The following is a 17,110-nucleotide window of genomic DNA, read 5'->3' as shown; positions in this document are numbered from 1 at the left end:
GCAGGGGTTATTTGAAATTAGAGAAATTAGCATCCATACCGTTGGGTTGTAAGGTGCCCAAGCTTTCTCTAATTTCAAATAAGCCCTGCATTCCCCCACTTCCCCCACCCTGTTAGCAACCTGTATCGCTTCATTATCACTTCTTCCCCAGCCAACAATGGACCATTATGGGCTCCACTGTTCCTTGGTCATCAGTTGCAGGCCCAGATATGTTCTGGCCTTTTACTGCCTCTCGTGCAACCCCCCCCCCCCCCCCCCCCGCACCCACATCTGTACTTTCAGTCTGAAGAAGGGTTCCAACCCGAAAAGTCACCCTTCCATTTTCCCCAGAGATGCTGCCTGACCCATTGAGTTGCTCCAGCACTTTGTGTCTATCTTTGAGATTACGTGTTGGACCGAAGAACGCAACGGAACAGGAAACCTTTGAATTTACTCACACTGGATGATGTGAGAGGCCAGGAGTGCCGCACTTGTGTCGTTGCAGGTCATTCTGCCCGAGGCCAGGTCCTGTTTGATTTGCAAAGCAAAGAGATACCTGCGGAACACAAGGCCGTACAATCAGTTGCCTCAGTTAGAAACATGGAAAAATAGGTGCAGGGAGTAGGCCATTCGGCCCTTCGAGCCAGCACCGCCATTCAATATGATCATGGCTGATCATCTAAAATCAGTACCACATTCCTGCTTTTTCCCTAATTTCCCTTGATTCCTTTAGCCCCCCCAAGAGCTAAATCTATATGCCCCTGTCCCACTTAGGAAGCCTGAACGGAAACCTCTGGAGACTTTGCGCCCCACCCAAGGTTTCCGTGCGGTTCCCGGAGGTTGCAGGTGGTTGCCGGAGGTTGCAGGTAGTGGAAGCAGGTAGGGAGACTGAAAAAAACCTCCGGGAACCGCACGGAAACCTTGGGTTGGGCACAATGTCTCCAGAGGTTTCCGTTCAGGTTTCCTAAGTGGGACAGGCGCATTAACTCTCTCTGGCCTCCATTTCCCTCAATACATGTAACAATGAACTACAATGAGGAACAGCACCTGATATTCTGCAGGCATTTTACAATGTAACGGCATTGAACATTGAATTCTCCAATTTCAGGTAACCTGCTCCCTTTTTATCCATTTCTCTCTGCTTTTGATCTACCAGGTCCCCTCACACACAACCTCTCTCCTGGCCCTTTGTCACCCAATATCCTTCCCCTCCCTGGGAGGAAATCGGAGCACCCAGAGAAAATGCACGCAGTGGCAGAACATACAAACTGCGTACAGACAGCACCCGTAGTCAGAATCGAACCCGGGTCTCTGGAGCCGTAAAGCAGCAGCTCTACCATTATGCCACCGTGCACCCCCCCCCCCCCCCCCCCCCCCTCACCTGATCATCTTCCACACGCTTCTCCCCCTGGATCCTCTGTCCCTTCCCGCACTGTACCTATCGGTTTGCCTCCCCTGCCTTATTTGCTTCCAACGGTTCATCTGTCCATTCTACCCACCGCCGCCCCGTAGCCAGGATCGAACCCGGGTCTCTGGCGCTATAAAGCAGCAGCTCTACCGTTATGCCATTTGTGCCCACCCCCCACCCTCTCTCACCACAGATGCTGCCTGACCAGCTGAGTTCCTCCAACAATTAGTTTTTTTTGCTGAGATTTTTTTTTTAAAGCCATTGGCACCCTTCACGTCCCTTTATGGTGAACTGCCTTATGAAGTGGGTGGCACGGTGATGCAGCGGTAGAGTTGTTGCCTTACAGCACCAGAGACCCGGGTTCGATCCTGACTGCGGGTGCTTGTCTGTATGGAGTTTGTACGTTCTCCCCGTGACCTGCGTGGATTTTCTCCGGGATCTCTTGCACACAGGAAGAACCCGCAAACATAAACATTGGAGTGGTGAAGTATCCTGGATCGCAATCACTCCGGCATTTTGGTTAGTTCCACTGTCCCACTAAGTTTTCACTCCCAAATCCTGTTATGAATGAATTGCTTCTTCCTTTCTTTCGATTCACAGTAACTAGCTCTGCAGAAACCCCTTGTTTCCATGCTCCCTCTGGTTACTGCTTCCCTCTCCATCACTCGCCTTACAATTTTGAACTCTTCTATTAAATCGTCCCTTGACATTCACTGCTACAAAAGGGCCAAAACCTTTGGTTTGTCTAATTTTGTGCTGTTATGCTGTCCGGTTATATGAATAGGTCTTTCAGCGGTGGGCGGTGGGCGGCGCGACTCACGTCGCAGCAGCCTCTGCAGTCCGTCTGTCTTTTTATCATTTTTTGTCTCGTTTGAATGTAGTTTTTTTTTGTGTATGTGTGTGGGTATGTGTGTGGGGGGGCGGGGGAAACTTTAAAAATCTATCCCCTGCACGGAGAACCCGACCTTTTCTCTGTCGGGTCTCCGTTGTCGTTGGGGGCCTAGCACCGTGGAGCGGCCTTCAGCAGGAACGACCTGGGGCTCCAGTCACGGAGCTGCGGACCTACGCACCATCGTGGAGCTGGCCGAGTTCGGAGCGGGTGGAGCTGTGGTGGCGCTCGGCTGCGACCCGACCCCGGAGATTCGGAGGCTTACCGCAGGTCTGGTGGACAGTGACACCGGGAGCCCGCGGGTCCCTGCTGGGAGACCGCTTTTCGGGGCTTCCGCAACGGCGACTTCACCCGCCCGAGTTGCGGGATTGAAGAGTACCTGGAGCGTCCGGCGCAGTTACATCATCGCCCGGCGCGGCTTGGAATGGCTGCGGGACTTTGCTAGGGCACGCCGGGGGCTCCAACAACAAGACCCAGAGCGTGGCCTTGCATCACCCGGCGCGGCGTTAATGGCCGCGGGACAATTACCATTGCCCGCCGGGGGCTTTGACTCTGACATCGGGAGGGGAATGGGGAGTGCAGGGGAGAGATAAGTTTTTGCCTTCCATCACAGCGAGGAGGAGATGCGCTGTGATGGATGTTTGTGTAAATTGTGTTGTGTCTTGGTTCTTTCTTGTGTGTATGACTGCAGAAACAACATTTCGTTTGAACCTCAATGGGGTTCAAATGACAAATAAATTGTATTGTATTGTATTGTATTCATTATCTCAGTCACTCATCCTTTTCCCACGAGGCTGACAGATCTGACTGGTGGCTCATCATCCATCCACCCACCCACGTTTACCCCCAGGTCTTCCTCTGTTCTGCTGGACATCCAACACTTTAGTTCAGTTTTGTTTAGTTTAGAGATACAGCGCCGAAACACACCCTTCGGCCCACAGAGGCTGCGTCGACCAGCGATATCCGCATACTGACACTATCCTCCATAAGCCAGGGACAATTTACAATTTCACCAAAGCCAATTAGCCTACAAACCTCTAGGCCTTTGGAGCGTGGGAGAAAACCACAGCTCCCGGAGGAAACCCACGCAGGTCACGGGGACAAGGTACAAACTCCGTACAGACAAGCATCCGCAGTCAGGATCGAACCCGGGACTCTGGCGCCGTAAGGCAGCAACTCTACCGTGGCGCCACCGTGCCGCTTTATTCACTGATAACCAAACCACTCATAACCAATCGGAAAGTAAATAAACAACATCACTCAACTGAACAGTTCACTACAATCAAGCCACTTCCTGCCAACTAAAATCACCATCAACAAAATAAAATGTCTTCTCCTATTGCCTCTGGGTTTGCAGTGCCGCATGGAGAATAACCAGTAATTCACGGCGTATCCACGGAAACCATGGAAGGTTGGAGACCTTGTGATCCGAATGTGCTGTTTGTGGATAAGATATAAACTTTCAATGGACAAGAGAAAGTATTGAATTCCAAGCCAGCTCTCTCTGCCCAGTGTACTTTAATGACAGAGAGGCACCTCGGAGATATGGCTGGGAAAGGAGGTCATTTAACCACATGAATTCCTGAAACTATTCCCTGGCATGTCCAAGAAACAGTATCAATCAATATTATTTCATGAACGTTACGCAAACTCTCCAAAAGGATAGCAGGCAAAAATAGAATCACTCAATAAAAAAAAGATTTGGTTTCCTAATCTCAGGACTTCCCAAAGCCCAATTAAGAACTTGTTTAATTTAGTTTAGTTTACTTTAAAGGTACAGCGCAGAAACAGGCCCTTCGGCCTACCAAATCCACGCTGACCAGTGATCCTTGTACACTAACACTACCCTACACACACGCGGGACAATTTACAATTAAACCAGGCCAATTGGCCTACAAACCTATAAGTCTCTGGAGTGTAGGAGGAAACCGGAGATCCCGGAGAAAACCCACGCAGGTCACAGGGAGAATGTACAAACTCCATACTGACAAGCACCTGTAGTCAGGATCGAACCGGGGTCTCTGGCGTTGTAAGGCAGAAATTCCTCCGCTGCGCCACCTCAAGTCCACCGTGTCAGTGCAGTTGCCTCCGCTACATGGGATTTATAGCAATGAATTTTTGCACACCAGCTCCCACAGCTAGCAATATGATAGTGACCAGATCATATGCTTTTGCTATACTGATCAGCGGTCTGGGGCTCAGCGGTGTAATGGCTAGAGGTACATATCTACCTATCAGAGGAGACGCAGCTTCTGCTTCATGTCATAGTCTTTCCAACAGGCCCTTCGGCCCATCAGGCCATGTTGACAGTCAAGCAGTCATGCACAGTAATCTCACTTTGTTCCCCTCATATTCCACTCCCCCCTCAGATTCTACTCCTCACCCATACACTAGGGGCAACTCACAGTGCCGACAGGCCATTCAGCCCCTCTAGCCTATCCTGCTACATAACCCGATCATGGCTGCTCTGTATTTCAGCCTTGATTTCACGATCGCCCGGGGTTCTTGCCCAATGGAGAGGCTGTGAGCAACACTGCCAGAAGGAGGTGCCTCAAGTACAATTACACCATCACGGCACAGGCTTCATTCTTCACGGAGCGGAGGAACGGGGGCTCAAGGATTGACGGCAGAAGAGTTGGCACCAACCTGGTCAGTTCTTCTTGGAGCTGAGAGTGATCAGGAGGAAAGAACTTCACCACGAATCGCATCACTATGTGCCTGGGCCCTGAGGAGGAGATGTTAAATATTCAAACATTTAAAAAAGGAAAGGAAGAATAACATTGCCGTAGTGACTTTCTCATCTGTTTCCAAACAACCCAATGTGCAGTTAGTTGCTGGTTGAAACCGAAGATAGACACAAAAAGCCGGAGTAACTCAGCGGGTCAGGCAGCATCTCTTAAAATGCTGAGAGATGCATGAGAGATGCTGACTGGCCCGCTGAATCCTTTTCACTCCAGCTTTTTCGTTTCTAACTTCCAAACATCGCAAACCAGGCTTTAGTCAAACAAGCAGTTTGTGTGGCCATTGTGGGAATGTAGGGAACAGAGTGGCTAACTTGGAAACTTGGACTGCAGATGCTGGAATCTTGTGCAACTTAGCGGGTCAGGCAGCTTCTTTGGAGGGAAATGGACAGACGATGTTTTCGGTCAAGTCCTTTCTTCAGACTTGTTCACAGTGAGCTCCCTCTAACTCTCGTTCCCCCAATCCCCTATCGCCCCATCCTCCCATCATAGAAACATAGAAAATAGGTGCAGGTGTAGGCCATTCGGTCCTTCGAGCCTGCACCGCCATTCAATATGATCATGGCTGATCATCCAACTCAGTATCCTGTACCTGCCTTCTCTCCATACCCCCTGACCCCTTTAGCCACAAGGGCCACATCTAACTCCCTCTTAAATATAGCCAATAAACTGGCCTCAACTACCTTCTGTGGCAGAGAATTCCAGAGATTCACCACTCTCTGTGTGAAAAATGTTTTTCTCATCTTGGTCCTAAAAGATTTCCCCCTTATCCTTAAACTGTGACCCCTTGTTCTGAACTTCACTCACGCTCTCCTCCCACGGGATACCCTCCTCCACCTCCACTGCTCATCTCTCCCTCGGCTGCTCCCATCTGCCATCAACCCCTTATTCAATTCCCCTATTCATCTCCCTTTCCTATCAGATGCCTGAACCCTCAGCCTTTTGTTCTCCACTTATCACCTCCCAACCTCTGTCGCTATCTCCACCCTGATGCGTATCTGGCAATCAACACACATTTGCCAGGACGGCGACGCAGCGTGACGGTGGAGTTGCTGCCTTATACAGCGCCAGAGACCCGGGTCCAATCCTGACAATGGGCGCTGACTGTACGGAGCTTCTAAGTGTTCTCCGTGACGGTGTGGGTTTTCTCCGGGTGCTCCGGCTTCCTCCCACACTCCAAAGATGTACACGTTTGTGGGTTAAATGGGTCTGGTAAAAATTGTATATTGTCCCTAGTGTGTAGGATAGTGATCGTGTACGGGGATGGTCACTAGTCGGAGCGGACTCAGTGGGCCGAAGGGCCTGTTTCCGCACTGTATCTCTAAAATTCATTGTAAAGTAACCCCCTACTCAGTTATATCCACCTGTTTTTACTAGCTCCTGTTCCACCTCCAGCTCTTTCTACTGGTTATTTGCCCTCTGGTCATTCAATCTGGATGAATGGTCACAACCGTAAAATGTCGACTGTCCATTTCCCTCCTTAGATACTGCCTGTCCTGTTGTTCCGCCAACAGCTCTCCTTTCTTAGCTCCCACTGATGGCAGTGTATGTACGTGTGTATGTGCGCATGTGTAGTACGTATGTGTGTGTATGTGTTGAATGACTGTGTAGGTATATGTGCGTGGTGTGTACAAGTGTATGTGATGTCTCTATGAGTGTGTCTGTGTGTGTATGTAGGTGTGTGTGTGTGCGCATGACTGTGTACGTATATGTGTGTGGTTTGTATATGTATGTATGGTGTCCATATGTGTGCACATAAGTGTGCATGTGTGTGTGTGTGTGTGTATGTGTGTGGTGTGCACATGTATGTGTGGTATCTATATGTGTGCATATTGAATTGAATTGAATTGAATACCTTTATTGTCATTCAGACCTTACGGTCTGAACGAAATTTCGTGCCTGCAGTCATACATACAATCATACAATAATAAACAACAATAAACACAAATTAACATCCACCACAGTGTATCCTCCAAGCACCTCCTCACTGTGGTGGAGGCAAAAATCTTAGGGTTACTGTCTCTTCCCTCCTCTTCTCCCTCTGCGCTGAGGCGATTCCCCACCGGGCGATGGCACAACAGTCCCGCGGCTCACCGAACCCCGCAAACGGGCCGGTTCAAACACCGCGGCCCGGGATTGGTCGAAGCTGCCGCCCTCCAGTCCAGCACACGCAGCCGCTGGCCCAAGGCTGAACCCCGGACTCAGGTCACCGCCGCCAGAACGCCGTCCCAGCCACCGGAGCACCGTTCCAGCCCCGAGCCGGATCGCCCTCACGTGAGTACCGTTCTCCCTTGGGCTGGGCCACTCCGACGGGAGCGCCGTTCTCCCTTGGGCTGGGCCACTCCGACGGGAGCGCCGTTCTCCCTTGGGCTGGGCCACTCCGACGGGAGCGCCGTTCTCCCTCGGGCTGGGCCACTCCGACGGGCCACAGCCCCTCACGGGAGAGTCTCTCAGCCCCTCGCCAGGCCGCTCTCACGAGAGCGCAGTTCCAGCCCCGGGCTGGGCCACCCTCACGGGCGAGCTCAGGGCGAGTCCTGTCAGCTGCCTCCAGAGTCCCGAGGTCGCCAGCTCCGCCATTAGGCCTCAGCGTAGGCGGAGGCAGAGAAGGGGGGTACGACAAAAAGATCGTATTCCCTCGAAGGGAGAGACAGCAAGCCCCATTTCACCCCCCACCCCCACATAAACGCAACCTAAAAACCAAAAACGTAACTAGACAAAACGAAAAAAAACAACACAAAAAAGTAAAAGACAAACGGACTGCAGGCGAGCCGCAGCCGTTCCCAGCGCCGCCACTTCCGTGTGTGAGTATATACAGTGTGTGTGTGTGTGTGTGTGTGTGTGTGTGTGTGTGTGTGTGTGTGTGTGTGTGTGTGTGTGTGTGTGTGTGTGTGTGTGTGTGTGTGTGGTGTGTAAACGCGTGTGTGTGTTTCTTCTTTATGTGATGTTGGCTGAGGAATATATATTGATTAAGACACTACAACAAACTTCCCTGTTCTTCATTGAAATAGTAACCATTGGATCTTTTACAATCACCTGGCACCTTAGTTTAATGTTTCACTTGGACAAGGGCACTTGCATTAGTGCAGCATTCCCTCAATTATACAACAAAACATCAACTGAATCCAAAAGCCAGTGACTCAGGTGAGAACAGCCCAGCTGACAGTGCATCCAAACTAAGGCACATTTGCAATACTGCACACTCCCATACATGGTACACCACCTCAGCTCCTTGCTGGGAGATGCCACATGTTGTCGAGTTTAAAACTCTGCTCGCCAACAAAGTGTTTGATACATGGCACGGTGTGACTTGGGGCCTGTGGTATGATATTCCCAGGCAAAGGCAGATTGGGAAGCTTCCAACTGGCATGCCACTGCCTGTGTGACTCAAGTCCCGCTGAAGGCGTCCTCAATGGGAATTTATGGAAAGGATGATTATTAACATAATGTTGTCTATGCTGAAATGATTAACAGTGGTAGCTCACACATCATTACTGCATTGCAGAATCTCGTGTTAAAACAATGACTACACTTCACAAATGTTTTAAAGACTAAAGTGCCTTTGGTCATTCCGAACGTAGATTTAATGGGCACTTATTGGAACAGGATATGGGAATGGGAAAGAAATGGAAAAGCACGGTGGCACAGCAGGTAATGCTGCTGCCTCACAGCTAAAGAGAACCAGGCTCAATGCTAAACTCTGGTGCTGTCTGCGTGGAGCTTGCACGTCCAACCCTGTGACTGAGTGGCTTTCCCCTGGGTGTTCTGGCCTCCCAGCACATCCCAAGGACATGAGAGCTGGGAGGTTATTTGGCCGCGGAAAGCTAATGTGAATGTGAGTGGTTGAATCTAGTCGGAGTTGATGAGAATGTGAGAAAAATAAAAATTGAGATTAGTGTCGTAGGTGATTGATGGTCCTCATAAGCTCATAAGGGTCCATTCCATGTGTAATGACTTTAAAATTCAATGAGCAAAGAAATTCCTGAGCTGCCGTGAAAGGGAAGTGGGACCAACTGGAGGGTTCTTTCAAAGAGCCAGCACAGGCAAATGGGCTGAAGGGCCTCTGTCTGGTCTGTGCCATTCTGTGTCAGTTCAAGCTAGGACTATTCCTTGGGAGTCCAGAAGGCGAAGAGCTGATCTTACAGACGTGTGTAAAACCATGGGGTGAGTTGATAGGGTGAACATAAGGTATTTTATCCAGGGTTGGGGAAGCAAGAACGAGAGGACATTGGATTAAGATGAGAGGGGAAAGATTTAATAGGAACCTGAGGAACAGCTTTTTCATGCAGAAATTGGCGGGTATATGGAAAGGTCTGCCAGAGGAAGTAGTACAATAACAACATTTAAAAGACACTTGGATAAGCTACATGGATAGGAAAGGTTTAGAGGGATATGGACCAAATGGGACTAGCTTAGATGGGTGAAGGATCTGTTTCCATGCTGCAAGACTCTTTTGACTCAAAATCACCAGAGATGGCTTATCCAGGATTTTGGGCAGATCCTTGCACACATTCACAAATCTTGACTCTACACATGAAGAGAATCAAATGTCACACAGGAAACCACATTTTGATGAAGTGATTTTTAATGCCAGGCTTGAAAAATATTCATAAGCTAGACATTTCAGACAAAGAGGAAAAAGTGGATTAACACCCTGAAAACACCCTGCGTGTAATGTCCTTTAGCCCCCCAAGAACTTCTTTACTCAGAGAGTGGTAGCTGTGTGGAATGAGCTTCCAGTGGAAGTGGTGGAGGCAGGTTCGATTTTATCATTTAAAAATAAATTGGATAGGTATATGGACGGGAAAGGAATGGAGGGTTATGGTCTGAGTGCAGGTAGATGGGACTGAGGGAAAATAAGTGTTCGGCACGGACTTGAAGGGCCGAGATGGCCTGTTTCCATGCTGTAATTGTTATATGGTTATATGGTTATAAGAAAGGTCATCTTTTGGTAGAAGGGAAACTTTATTTCCACCTCAGCCCCATGACCGAGTGTAGATGGCTCGCAATTGAAAGACAAGTCCTGTTTCACAAAAGGGGCACGTAGGTAAAACAATACTCACTTCTGACTTGTTTCACAATTGGTTTCAGCAGGTCCAGCCACACCTGGAAGCACAAGAGCTTGCAATTATTATAATAAGTATGTATAGGGCAATACAACCAACAGATTTCCTTCCCCCCTCCCCTCCCCTCCCCTCAATCTTTCCATGGGGCATAGGAGTCATATGTAAACTCAGCGTTAACTGGTCACCTTTAACAGCCAGTGCCTTTATGTACACCAGGCTCTGTGGAGAAGGGACTGAGGTTAGGATGGGTTCCCGGAGACTAACGTAACAGTGATGGAGGAACAGCAACACATTTCCCATTCGGGATAATGTGGAACTCGGTGTCTATGCCGTGAGAATTCCTACTGCATTTGGCTGCTCAGTCGGCTTGTTATCTCACTGCCGCTGGTTGCCAGGAATCCCACTGATGCCTCAGCATCGGAAACTGGCACATCTCTGCTCGATGCACCACTGCTTCAAGGTCAACGACGAGTGATGTCAAGGACACAGATGAGAATGCAGATGCTGGAAATCTTGAACAAACCAAGAGGAAATAAGGGAGGGTCCTGACCCGAAACGTCACCCATCCTTTTTCTCCAGAGATGCTGTCTGTCCTGCTGAGTTACTCCAGCACTTTGTGTCTATCTTTGGTATTAATCTGTATCTGACGTTCCTTGTTTTCTACAAAGAGGAACTGAGTGGGTCAGTCAGCATCAGTGGAAGGAGACAAAGTGCTGCAGTAACTCAGCAGGTCAGACAGCATCTCTGGAGAACACGGATAGACGACGTTTCAGGTTGAGAACCTTCTTCAGACCCGAAATGGTGCCAATCGATGTTCTCCAGAGATGCTGCCCGACCCGCTGCGTCACCCCAGCACTTTGTGTCCTTTTGCGTATTATCCAGCATCTGCAGTTCCTTGTTTCTACATCTATGAAGGGAAATGGACAGACAAACAGGACCCTTCATTCAGATTGGAGTAGAGTGGAGAAGGCTGGTAGATGTGAGGGGAAGGGGTGGAGTAGGAACTGCAAGTGGATTGAGTAGATTCAGTTGAGGAGGGGTAATTGGAAATGAGTGGAGACACTAACCAAGGCTGGAGGGGAGGAGGATGGGTGGAGATGAGTGATGTTAATTCACACCAAATTCTGGATAAGTGGATGAAGATAGAAGATGATGCCACTAAATTAAGCTATTAAAGACAACAATTTACATGTTGAACTTAATTGGTAAAATGGAATGGGATTTCCCCCTGGACGTTGTATTCAGTTGTAAATGTTAGTCTTAAACAAGATCTATTTAGCATTGTTCAATGGAGACATGAAAGGTGGAGCATTCTATGGAAAAACGTTCACGTACCATAACCTTGTGATGGTCCATAAACTCCAGGGCAAAGTAGTCACTTTCAATAAGGTTAAGGTTGTGACAAATCAAATCCAGCAAATGCTTCCCAGAGGCTTTTAGCTGTAATGAATAAGAAATAAATTGTCAAGTAGCCTGTGTGTTATTATTCTGCGTTTCATGATTTATTCATCAGTGAGTTTTAACAAGTCCACTGAAATTTGCGCAGCAGGGATGATACTTATTCCTTTCCCAACGTCACTGGAATCAATTCTCTGGATGTTATCACATTTTACATCCACCTAGGAGAACCGGACGGAGCACCGCCTTAAACGGTCTACTTCAAACGACGGAGCCTCTGATACTCGCTGGATGAAGTGAATGTGGAGAGGATGTTTCCACTAGTGGGAGAGTCCAGGACGAGAGGCCACAGCCTCAGTTCAGTTTATTGTCACATGTACCGAGGTACAGTGAAAAGCTTTTGTTGTGTGCTAACCAGTCAGTGGAAAGGCAATGCATGATTACAATTGATCCATTCACAGAGTACAGATACATGATAAGGGAATAACGTTTAGTGCAAGGTACAGCCAATAAAGTCCGATCAAAGACAATCCAAGGGTTACCAAAGAGGTAGATAGTAGTTCAGGACTGCTCTCTAGTTGTGGTAGGGTGGTTCAGTTGCCTGATAACAGCTGGGAAGAAACTGTCCCTGAATCTGAAGCTGTGTGATTTCACACTTCTATACCTTTTGCCCGATGGGAGCGGGGAGAAGAGGGAGTGCCAGGATAGCCTCAGAATAAAAGGACGTACCTGTAGGAAGGAAATGAGATGGGATTTATTTAGTCAGAGGGTGTTGGCCATGGAGCTACGGAGGCCAATTTTTAAGGCGGAGATTGACAGATTTTTGATTTGTAAGGGTGTGTAGGGTGATGGGACGAAGGCAGAAGAATGGGGTTGAGATGGAAAGAAAGCTCAGCCATAATGTGCCGAATGGCCTTATTCTGCTCCTTGAGCCTCTGAACTCTCTCTGCACCGGGCGGAAACAGTCGCCGAGATTGTGGAACTCGAGCGCATAGGTTTTTAAACTTGTGACAGCCCGGCCCACCCGAGTCACAGTTGATACAGCAGAGAGTTCATTTCCTCTCTCGTGGATTCTGCAGCGTCAGATTCACGGGAATCCAATTATAAGTGCGATACGGTGCTGGGAAAGCAACCCCATGGGAACAGAACCGTATCTAATTAAACAGAGTGGATGCCAATGACAAGATAACTTCATTAGCGCGGGAGCTGAAGAGGAGTTAAATTGTCTGCAAGGTTATTTACACACTCGACAACACAGAGGCATTAACCTAATATTTTAAAACTGTCTGATGTCCAGAACTGTTTGTCGGTAAATATTTGGAAGAAAGGATTATACACTGATTATTTACTGAGTGGGGGTCAAGCTTTGTGTGAAGGGTTGGCATGAATTCAACCCACTGAAATTGGTCTTTGTCACATCCCAATATCAGGATACAAGACCACCTTCAGACTCTCTACCCTGCAAGAAAATTGCGAGGTCCACTACATGTCAACAGCCAAAGCTAAGCTGCACAGATCGGGTTAATAGAGTCATACAGCGTGGAAACAGGCCCTTCGGCCCAACTTGCCCACACCGACCAACATGCCCCATCTACACTTTAGTCACATTCGCCTGTGCTTGGCCCTAATCCCTCTAAACCTGTCCTTTCCATGAATCTGTCTAATTGCTTCTTAAACATTGCAATAGTCCCTGCCTCAACTACCTCATCCAACAGCTCGTTCAATACATCCATGACCATTTGTGTGAAAAAGTTACCTCTCAGATTCCTATAAAATCGTTCACATTAAACCAATGCCCTCTGGCTTATGAATCCTCTGCTCTGGGCAAGGGAGTCTGTGTGTCCACCTGATCTATTCCTCTCATGATTGTATACACCTCTATAAGATCACCACTTGGCCTCCTGCGCTCCAGGGAATAGAGTCCTAGTCTGCTCACCCTCCCCCTATAGCCAAGAACCTTGAGTCCTGGCAACATCCGTGTTAACCTTCTCTGTACCCTTTCCTACTTAGCAACATCTTTCCTATTACATGGTGCCCAGAACTGAACACAATACTTCAAATGCACCCTCACCATCGTTGTGTGTAACTACAACATGACATCAATACTCTAATCTAAAGTACTCTCTGGTCCTAGGCCCACTAGACCAATCCTAGTCTCTTCCTAATCCACAAATTAACTCACATCCAATTAATGGCCATACCCTCAGCTGCCAAGGCTCCGAGCTTTGAGATACTCTCCCAAGGTCCCTCGGCCCCTCTTGCCTTCTTTAAAACCAATTTAATTGACCAAGTTTTCAGTTCTGACATCACATCACACGACACAGAGTCCAATCTTAATCTGGAATATTTCTGAGAGGGTTTAGTGTTAAAGCTACACTTGCTCAGCTACATCAACTGTAGTGAGGAACAAAGATAGAAAGACATATGGGGGCCAGTGAGAATCACAGAGCGATGGCTGTAGAGGCCAGAGACGGTTACAGGGAAAGGGAGGGGTGTCGGGCTTGAGGGAGTTACAGTGATAGCGAAGGGTGTTGGGAATGGAAGGATTACAGAGATAGGGAAGGGTGCAGAGTTCGAAGGGGGGATAACGGAGATTAGAAGCGGTGTACAAGCTGGAAGGGGTTACAGATACAGGGAGGTTTGTAGAGACTGGGGTGGTTACAGAAGAAGAGAGGTGTGTCAGGGTGGAGATAAAGATGGCGTAGAGGCTGGAGATAGGAAGGGTAGGGAATGAAGGGATTGATATAGAGGCAGAGACAATAGACAATAGGTGCAGGAATAGGCCATTCGGCCCTTCGAGCCAGCACCGCCATTCAATGTGATCATGGCTGATCATCCCCAATCTGTACCCCGTTCCTGCCTTTTCCCCATATCCTCTGACTCCACTATCTTTAAGAGTCCTATCTAGCTCTCTCTTGAAAGTATCCAGAGAACCGGCCTTCACTGCCCTCTGAGGCAGAGAATTCCACAGACTCACAAGTCTCTGTGTGAATAAGTGTTTCCTCGTCTCCGTTATAAATGGCTCACCCCTTATTCTTAAACTGTGGCCCCTGGTTCTGGACTCCCCCAACATCGGGGACATGTTTCCTGCCTCTAGCATGAACAAACCCGTAATAATTTTATGTTTCAATAAGATTCCCTCTCATCCTTCTAAACTCCAGAGCATACAAGCCCGGCCGAAGAAGGAACAAGGTCAGAGAGGAACATACTGTATGACCTTTTTTCAACTGGGAGAAAATGTGGGAGTCAGTAAGCTCAGCTGGGCGGCTGGGTGATATGCAAGTTGGATCTGGTGTGAGTTAGGACACGGCGGCAGGGATTTGGACGAGACTGACAGGGGAGAGCGCTGGGATACTAAAGTCCTGTCTGGGGCCTTACTGATCCTTGCTCTGGTCCTCAGGGGAGAGAGCAGCAAAGACTCAAATCATGACTGTGAATGTTTTCATGACCTCAGGGCTGTGGAATGTGCCCTGTAATTTTTTGAGGGCACAGTACCCAACACAAGTTGCTGCAAAGAACCAGCTTCCCAGTGGTAAACAGGCACAATCTCACAGAAATCAAAAACATACCCTCAATGTGATGGTCAGACACTGCCTTATGCACCAAGCTGACACAGACTCAAACAGCTGGAGTACCTAAGTGGGTCAGACAGCATCTCTGGAGAAAAGGAATAGGTGACATTTCGGGCTGAGCCCCTTCTTCAGACTGCGAGTCAGGGAAAAGGGAAATGAGAGATATAGACGGTGATAGAGAGAGATAGAACAAATGAATGTATATGTAAATATTGTTGTTTTATTGTTATTATGTGTGAAATGTTTTAAGTTTCATGTGCGATGCTCCGGTATTCCCTGGGAAACTTCTTCTCATTTTGCACTGTGCAACTGTTGCTTTGCAAGATGACAATAAAGGTTGATTTGATTTGATTTGATTTGATTTGAAAAAGTACCGGTGATCAAGGAAACATGGAGCCCACTAGGGTCCATTGTTGGCTGGGGCTAGGTGAAAACACGTTACCGAGATAAGTGTCTCGACCCGAAACGTCACCTATTCCTTTTCTCCAGAGATGCTGCCTGACCCGCTGAATTACTCCAGCGTTTTGTGTCAATCTTCTATTTAAACCAACATCTGCGGTTCCTTCCTACACACACCATCCTCTCCAAACCAGGTTGGAGAGAACTGTGGTCATTCTATTCCAGCTGAGAAGAGGCTACTCTCAGATGTCAGAACCAGGAAGGTTGACTTTCAAACTGTTTCCAATCTGAAAAAAGGGCTCAACCTGAAACGTCAACTCTAGTTTCTTTCAGCTCAGATGCCACCTGACCCGACGAATCACTATTTTATTATTATTTTTTGTATTTACAATATCTGTGTTTTCTTTTCCTTTTCAAGCTGAGAGCTGCCAGCCTGTGAATCATTATTAGTTAACATTTGTGACAACCATACAAGGGTTTGATTTAAAAATGAAGACCGGAAACAACTCAAATGTAATTCGGTTACAATAATTCCCCTCCTCCTGCGATCCCGGTCTCAGCTGTCCGCTCCTGCCTGCTCATGAAAAGTCTCCCGCACCCACACTCCTTTTCCAAATGCGTTCATGGATCCTCCCCCCACCTCAAGCCAGCCTTTATCATTCAATTCTGGAGAGGTGCAGGCACCATCATCAACAAATCAAAATCAAACAGCAGCTGGCTAAGTTGTGCACGGATGATGCAATTTCCCGAAATATTAACTCTTTATAGTCATGGTGTCATACAGCATTGTAAAAGGCATTTCAGCCCAACTTGTCCATGCCAACCAAGGCTAGTCCCATTTACCTGTAGTTAGCCCGTTTCCCGCTATAACTTTCCTTTCCATATGCATGCCTAAATGTCTTTTGAATGTTGTAAATGGACCCACCTCTACCACCTTCTTTGGCAGCTCATACAAATACACGCCACGCTTTGTGTGAAACAGTTGTCCCCTCAATGGGAGAGACCTTTCCAAGAGCCCGAACAAACAGAATGGCCCAAATGGTGCCCTTACTATGGCAAAGGGCCATAATTTTTTTATAACTTTACCTGCGTTCCCCTTTCTGTCACTAGGTGTTCTGGTAGTCACTGTGTTTAATATTACATAAATCTGGTCAACATTGTGCCATGGAGCAGGAGCTGGAGTCTGCTGCGGGGGGGGATATGAGACAGGAGCATGACTCGACAGAGACTATGTATCTCCACTCAGAGGACAGCTCAAACTGCTTTATAGATCTTACAACTTCATGTACAAAATCATGAGAGGAATAGATCGGATAGACGCACAGAGTCTCTTGCCAGAGTAGGGGAATCGAGGACCAGAGGACATAAGTTCAAGGTGAAGGGAAAAAGATTCAATAGGAATCCAAGGGGTAACTTTTTCACACAAAGGGTGGTGGGTGTATGGAACAAGCTGCCAGAGGGGATAGTCGCGGTTGGGACTATTCCATCATTAAGAAACAGTTAGACAGGTACATGGTTAGAACAGGTTTGAAGGGATATGGACCAAGCTCAGGCAAGTGGGACTCCTGTAGCTGGGACATTGTTGGCCGGTATGGGGAAGTTGGGCCGAAGGGCCTGTTTCCACACTGTATCACTCTATGACTATGACTCTAACGTATAAA

The 17,110-nt window shown here is 48.1% G+C and overlaps 1 protein-coding gene across 2 annotated transcripts in view; it reads right to left on the bottom strand.

The window, feature by feature from the left end:
- Positions 1 to 17,110, bottom strand: part of farp1 (FERM, ARH/RhoGEF and pleckstrin domain protein 1) — a 247,461-nt gene that overhangs the window by 116,998 nt on the left and 113,353 nt on the right. For both annotated transcript variants that reach the window (XM_033023060.1, XM_033023061.1), the window contains exons 3-6: positions 11,416 to 11,520; positions 10,078 to 10,120; positions 4,923 to 5,001; positions 438 to 535 (exon numbers count right to left, since the gene is read on the bottom strand). In XM_033023060.1, the coding sequence (XP_032878951.1) occupies positions 438 to 535; positions 4,923 to 5,001; positions 10,078 to 10,120; positions 11,416 to 11,520 (325 nt within the window). The remainder of the gene's footprint in view (positions 1 to 437; positions 536 to 4,922; positions 5,002 to 10,077; positions 10,121 to 11,415; positions 11,521 to 17,110) is intronic.

Source organism: Amblyraja radiata, chromosome 6 (assembly GCF_010909765.2).
Source record: "Amblyraja radiata isolate CabotCenter1 chromosome 6, sAmbRad1.1.pri, whole genome shotgun sequence".
Lineage (NCBI taxonomy): Eukaryota > Metazoa > Chordata > Chondrichthyes > Rajiformes > Rajidae > Amblyraja > Amblyraja radiata.
The sequence above is the reverse complement of the archived record's forward strand: the minus strand, read 5'-3'. Positions and strand labels throughout refer to the sequence as shown.